This window comes from Aphis gossypii, chromosome X (genome assembly GCF_020184175.1).
Source record: "Aphis gossypii isolate Hap1 chromosome X, ASM2018417v2, whole genome shotgun sequence".
Classification (NCBI taxonomy): domain Eukaryota; kingdom Metazoa; phylum Arthropoda; class Insecta; order Hemiptera; family Aphididae; genus Aphis; species Aphis gossypii.
Genome location: NC_065533.1, coordinates 35,167,128 through 35,175,114, shown reverse-complemented (window position 1 = coordinate 35,175,114; position 7,987 = coordinate 35,167,128). Strand labels below are relative to the sequence as shown.

At 30.4% G+C, this 7,987-nt stretch overlaps 2 protein-coding genes across 4 annotated transcripts in view; both read left to right on the top strand.

The window, feature by feature from the left end:
* Nucleotides 1-7,987, top strand: part of LOC114129745 (adenylate kinase isoenzyme 1) — a 227,591-nt gene that overhangs the window by 100,291 nt on the left and 119,313 nt on the right. The window lies entirely within an intron of this gene.
* Nucleotides 4,904-6,575, top strand: LOC114129720 (zinc finger protein 271-like). Its single transcript, XM_027994540.2, has one exon. It carries the CDS (start codon nt 5,104-5,106, stop codon nt 6,292-6,294), a length of 1,191 nt encoding a protein of 396 aa, XP_027850341.2. The 5' UTR covers nt 4,904-5,103; the 3' UTR covers nt 6,295-6,575.

Sequence of the window (7,987 nt, the reverse complement as noted above, 5' to 3'; positions counted from 1 at the left end):
AAATTTCAAAAATAAACTAAGACAAATTTACCTTTTAACCATTTTTGTTTAATTTTATTTTGATTCTTAAGAGTATCGTATACTTGATTTTTTCCACATTTGAAAAGTTTTTGTAATTATTTCACTGAATATTCTTTTTTGTTCATATTGATAAGTTGATACTTTTTATTTAATGATAGACACGTATACTTTGACATTTTTATACATATTTGAATGGACGTTTCTTTGTATTAACAAGCAAAATGTTCAGTGTAAGATCGTTGGTGCATAACTGTTTCACAGCTATAGATATGAGATAAGTCTGTATTGCAGATATGATAACCAAAAATAAAAATTACTTAACTGATATATACGATGAGCAGTTTTATCTTAATTATCGTTTTACAATGTTCCTACATATTCATATGAGTAACGTGATGTGTGTCATATTTCTGGTTTATGCAAGGTTTTTACTTGAATGAGACCTATCCTTTCCGCATTAGGAAAGTTCCGTTTTGTTGAGGATCAACGTCTTACATTAACTATAGGAACATTCCGAGACCATAGAAAAATTCCGTATTGGATAGTTTTCCGTTTTATCCAGGGTCCGCATTAGACAGTTTTTACTGTATCATTGAATTCAAATTAACACACCTATAATAGTAATCCACTCAAAGCTCAATGTACAGCAAAGCGGTGCTCATTTACCTAACTTATTTTTATAATACCTATTACTTTTTTCAACCCGTCAATACATTCATAATTAATTGTATAAGTATTAAATGTGTACTATTATTATAATACCCCACAAGTTCTTTACTAAAAATGAACGAATATAAAAATAATCATATGAGTCTACACAGGACCGGATTTAGGGAAGAACTGAGTAGGCAGGGGCCTCCACAATTTTATGATATTTTAATAAGTAAGTAAGAAAATATATTTTCTTGTTTATGCATAAGGGGCCCCCTCAATGCACTCCATCCACTAGCCACCACAGCCTAAATCCGCCCCTGAGTCAACACATCAATAAAAACATATAAATATTTTAAAACTTATGTAGTGAAATTAAATTATATATTATGTTGTATCTAGTTATTATTTTGTTCTGAAATGTTTCAGTTTATAAAAACATTTTTATTTTCTTGTTCTATAAGAATATTAATCCACAGCTTAAATCTTCGCTATTACAAGATGACCAGATATCCTTAGTAATTTTGTCTACAGAAAATGGAGTACCTATAGAAAACTTAAATTTTGAACAGATATTGAAAAAAGTTACTTCGCAAAAAACAAGGAAAAACATTTATGTGAAAATGACTTATTTTTAATTTCTATTTATTGATTCTTATAATATTATAATGATAATATTATAAAGTATGTTTTTATTATTTTTGTTAAATTGTTATTATTATTATGTAATACAAAAATTATTTAATTATAAATTATTTCATGTGTGTAGTGACTATTAATATTTTTTGATTTTTATCTTGGGTTCAACACTTTCCTTAGAGTAGGTATAATAAAGATAATAATAAAATTTCACTAATTAAATTAACATTATGTGTACCTAATACATTATTCTAACCAATGGTTATATTGTTTCTTAACAGTTAGTTATAAGTAATTATAAATTTATATGCATCAATACAGCAATAATATATTTTAAGTGTTTAACCAGAAATAGGAATAGAAATTCATTTTTTCTCATTGATAAGTGCCTACATTCCCTTAAAGGTTTAAAACCGATTTTTTGAGTATATCTGCACACATACAAGATGCAACTCTTCGTAAACTCGATTTCTAACCGATAACGAAAAATAACGAAAAATATTAAAAATATTAAATCTGAATGTACATTGTACAACAAATAACAATTACTTATATTGCATTATTATTATTATGTTCACTGTTCAGATATTAATGTGTAAAACTTCAACAGCCTTGGATAAATAAATTTCACATATTTTGCACGAGTAGAATGAATAACCTTTTAACTTTTAAGCACTATAAAAGCAAACAATCAAATTACAACACTAAATATAAGTATAACTATACAATAAATATATATATATATATTATTGATCAATAATATGAAAAAGTGAAAATAATTACTGTTGAAATTCGTATAAGAATTGTAAATCACATTGTTAAAAAACAGTTAATAATTATTAATTATTAAATAACATGGAGTTACAATACCCTATCTTCATCTTGTAAACCATACCATACCATACCGTACTATTGGTACCTGCAATTCATAATATTCAAGCATTATGTTCTAAATCAACAAACTTACGTAAAATAATAAATGTCAAACTACACACAAAATGGAATTAAATTACTTTCATAATTCATATAATCATACAATTTTAATATGAATTCTTCAAATTAAAATAAATTATATGCATGAAGCTTACTTGATATTGGGTTTGTAACAAGTAACAACGCTTATCAACAGGTATTGTACCGGGTCGAGAATTTTCAAGCCTCTATTATACCAGGAGAGAAAACTCTTGCACTAATACGATTGTTATCAAAAATGCTAATAGAACAGAGATTGCACTATACAATTGTTCACAAGTAATATAAAAAAAAATAAAGAAAATAAAATGTACCTAGTTACAGTATATAATTAAAAATTATTTAATTAATCCTACTTGCAAAAATCTAGCTTTTATCTTATGGGCATGCTATATTAGATCTTCTTCAATATCATCTATACATAATACAAAATAATATAAGTAAAAAATGTCCTATTTTTAATCCTATACTTGGCCAATGAATCTAAAATAAAATAAAATGAACAATTTACAACTCTTTTAATCTTATACCTACTAAGGTAGTAAAAAAATTACTACATAATTTATATTTTCAATAAGTATTATAATATTTTTGTTAAGCAAGTTAAATGATAACCAAATATCAAAAATAAGTCCTTATTATATTTAATTCGTGGTATTTTTTAGTTTAATAAGTATACCCAATTATTTGCTTATTAAACACTTATTCCTCATTCTTTCAAACAGGGGGTCTGATTATAATCGTACTGCATAGTTAAGGAGTATTTGATTAGGAGATTCTTAACAAAAAAATATAATAAAAAAACAGCTAAATTTCTTTGTCCGTTAAAAAAATATTGCCGTTGGTCTTAAAATCACTTTTCACGTGATCTAGGTACAATATTACGTCGGATCTCCTACAAAATGTAAAAAAATCGATCAGTTTATTGACTTTTTATTCTGTTATGTTCTATGCTGTGTTCATACTACACTAATAAGGTCTTGAGATTTGAAGACCAAGTTGGTTATTTAACTGATTATGGACATTTTTCCAAGATATATTTTACTATCATTGAAAACTGAGCGACTAATACATCCTAACATGATCAACAAATAAGCATGTATTCACTAGGTATTTAAAATAGTAATAAAATAATAGTCATCAAAACAACACTATATATTCTGTATAGTAAGAATTATAACAGAAAATTCATATTATTTATAAAAATCAATTAGAAATATAATTTAAAAAATAATGCAGTATTTTGTTATAAATTGTTTCTATATCTCTAGTAAATTAACTTGACTAATTCAGTGTAGATATAGATACTCAAAGTTTAAATGATCTATCTACCATAGTGGCTTCTTTCACCTACCAGCTTGAGGTTCTCCGCGAGGTATTAAAGTAATGTTCCATGCATACGTAAAAATGTAAAATCGCAAAATTTTGAAGGATATAACTTCAAAAATATAATAATTTGCGCAAATTTTTTTTGAACCATCGTTCTTAACTCGTTGAAATCCTTATACGTGTTTTAGCTAAACTGTAATATTACACCTTAATTTTTTTCTAATTATTTTTATATAATGAGACGACAATGATCGGCGCGAGTTGATAATGTTAAATAATTATTTTTAACAATATATTACTTATTAGAAGAGTATTTGTTCGTTATTAAACCACTTTTACATCGTCCACTTATTATGAGAATATAATATTGCCTGAAATCGAATTATAGTTATAGAGTGGTAAAAACGGTAAAGTATAATCAAATGGTAGAGCGCCAACTGTAGTCGTAATGTTGCTGGTAGAGTGCATACGACAAGATAACTTTCACGATACCACAAACACGACGTATTATTTATATAAGTACTAGTACACATTCTAGTGATAGAACCTCCAGTCATTGAAACAGTGTCAATGGCATAAACTTAAATATCAAAGTCGGTACCATCCATATACGTAGTGTTTTCACTCAAGAAAATAGTGATAGTGCTACCACAACTGAACTCTCAAGTGATTATTACAACAACCGTTTCGTCACTTTTGGCTTTCATTAGAGCGGAACCGCCAATTGGTTTAACCGAAGATGATAACTACATACTTTATAAAATAAATATTAAATATGAATATATTTTAATGAGAAATTTTTAAGTTTATTTGGTTATTATAAATCAAACTATTGTTAATAATTTCGAGTTACCATAGTGCATACGTAAGATTACCACATTATAATAGGACGTGTACTTTACAACATTAACATCTAATGCCAAAATAAGACCAGAAATACCAATACATCTGTTGTAGTTTCTTTAATGCTATAAATCTTATCAGGAACTAAACTCATCAATTAAATAAAACACAATATTAATATGATGATATACATAAATTAATTTTATGTTGTTTTCTCCTATTATAAACAACATAAAATAAATGAAAAATAATACTATCAAATATTTTATGTTACATCCGATTTAGATTAACATTACAATAATAATAACAATAATAATTTAATTCATATTATTTGACATTATAGGTAACTGTGTTAAGTTAATAGTATGTTTTATTATAATTTTACTGATTATCTTATAACTTTAGAATTATAAACAAAAGGTATTGGCTAAAAAAATTAGCAATGTAAATAAGTTCTAAACGACCATAACAGAATACTAGAAGTTATTAGACGTAGTAATCGGAAAAAAAAACATAGATATATTGGTCATAACATAAAATATTTAAATTAAACGTCGTCAAATTTAATTGGCGTAGGTACTTATTCTACATCAAGACCCGAAAATATATACACACGCGTTAGCAACATATGCAGTAGAATTGATAACCATGTGTGAAAAAACCGAACAAATAAATATTATGGAACATCAACAGACGTACACGAAAGAAAATTCGTGTGATGTGTGTGGCAAATCGTTTACTCAAAACGTAACTCTGATATATCATCGGCAAACGCACACGATGGAGAAGCCATACCAGTGTGACGTTTGTGGCAAATCGTTTACTCAAAACGTAACTCTGATATATCATCGGCAAACGCACACGATGGAGAAGCCATACCAGTGTGATGTGTGTGATAAATCATTTGCTCAAAATTGTACTCTAAACGAACGCCGTCGAACTCACACGGGAGAAAAGCCATACCAGTATGACGTTTGTGGCAAATCGTTTGCTTATCGCTATAGTCTGATACATCATCAGCGAACGCACACGGGGGAGAAGCCATACCAGTGTGACGTTTGTGGCAAATCGTTTACTCAAAACGTAACTCTGATATATCATCGGCAAACGCACACGATGGAGAAGCCATACCAGTGTGACGTTTGTGACAAATCGTTTAATCAATACAGTAATCTGATACGTCATCAGCGAACGCACACGGGGGAGAAGCCATACCAGTGTGACGTTTGTGGCAAATCGTTTGCTTATCGCTATAGTCTGATACATCATCAGCGAACGCACACGGGGGAGAAGCCATACCAGTGTGACGTTTGTGGCAAATCGTTTATTCAAAACAATAGTCGGATGCGTCATCAGCGGACGCACGCGGGAAAGAAGCCATACCAGTGTGACGTTTGTGGCAAATGGTTTACTGAAAAAAATTATCTGATAAATCATCAGCGAACGCACACGGGGGAGAAGCCATACCAGTGTGACGTTTGTGACAAATCGTTTAATCAATACAGTAATCTGATACGTCATCAGCGAACGCACACGGGGGAGAAGCCATACCAGTGTGACGTTTGCGGCAAATTGTTTACTCAAAACGATAATCTGATACGTCATCAGCGAACGCACACGGGGGAGAAGCCATACCAGTGTGACGTTTGTGGCAAATCGTTTACTCAAAACGTAACTCTGATATATCATCGGCAAACGCACACGATGGAGAAGCCATACCAGTGTGATGTGTGTGATAAATCATTTGCTCAAAATTGTACTCTAAACGAACGCCGTCGAACTCACACGGGAGAAAAGCCATACCAGTATGACGTTTGTGGCAAATCGTACTCGTCGTGATAATGTGATAATTCATCTGCGAACACACACGGTAGAGAAGCCATATCAGTGTGATATAATATAAATGACAAATCGTTCACTCGGAATATTCATCTATTAGCACGTCAACAAACAACACATTAACAACTCACACGAGAGCAATGACGCAATTAAAAATTTGTCCCGGAAAGATAGGTTTTGTCTAAATATATTTAGTTTTTGGGGTGGGAGCTTATCCACCACCTATTTTATGGTGTACGCAATTTAAGAATTATAATAAAGAGGTTACATATTTACCACTCTTCATGTTCTATTATTTGGATTTGGAATAGGTATATTAAAATAATAAAAATAAAATAGAATATTAATATCTTATACCCACCATTAAATTATTAGATTGATTATTAATAACTAGTAATAATGTAAATAGTGTAATAACATGTCGAAATAATGCTTCAATTTTAAACTTCAGGGGTGGTTTCTGATGGCAAAGTGAATATCCTTGGTACATTATAGAGGTTAAAAGTAAGAATTTTCCAACAGTTTTCAAAAAAATCAAAAAAAGTGAAGAAAAAAGGGAATTTTTACTCAAAACCAGTTTTTGACTAAATAGTTTATATGGTTGTAACTCAAAAACTCATCACTGTAAATACTTAAAATGTTCACTAAATGTTTATATTAATGTTATCTATATACAGTAAAATTTTCAAAATATTTTGACATTTTTTTTAGCTATTTATAAACTACTGAAATTTTCGATTTTTCTGAGAATTATTTTTTGAAGTGTCAATAAAACAATTTTGGATGACCAAAAAAAATTTTTAAATTATTTACAAGGTTCCTTATGAGTTGTTCTTAACGTAGTTAAAAAAATTAAAAATTGTTGGTCACAATTTTTTTTACTAGCGTTTATAGTTCAATTTTTTTCGAAATATGTCAAAATCACGAAAATTTTTGTGTTTATATTGTAATGATATGCTCGATTCTACATATCATGATTTTTGTAAAGTCGTTATTTTCATTTAATAAAATATATAACGGTCGAGTTGTCGCACGCATGTAATAAAATCTAAAATAACCCCAATAAATCAAGTCACTGGTGATTGGAACGATTCCTATTATCTAGTCTCGTACAGGACACTGTACGGGATTATAACGGTACAGCGCAACACATGCAACTTCTTTCATGTGCCGCCGGAGACGGGGGATGGTCCGGTCAGGGTCGCTTTCACCAGGGAAAAAGACAATTTTCTTTGGGGACACCAACACCTTTGATCGGGCCGCCGATGACTCTGGCGGACCTGGCCTAAATCGTCTCCTCTCATCAGTGCATGAGCACCCTCCATAGCGAGAAGTGCAGGAGCACCACCCAGACAGACAAGTGCAGGAGCACAGCTGAATTTCTCACAACCACTCAAAGGACATTGCCTGCGATAACTTTGCTGTTTCTTTTTCATATAACGAAATTTGTCAAAGTGTTAAATTATTTCTTTCTTGAGTGATAAAAAAATTAATAAACTACATCCTTGTCACGTCGACTACAACCAGAGACAGCTGCGGACAAGGTAAGGTGCATGCGCACCCACATTTAAATAATAATAGCATTGTAGAGTTTACTTGATCGTTCTCGAAGCTCGACCTCGAGAACCCTCCGACCATCAGGAGGAAGGTAATTCCACAAATTTAGAGTAATAAAATACAGGCTAAAATAATC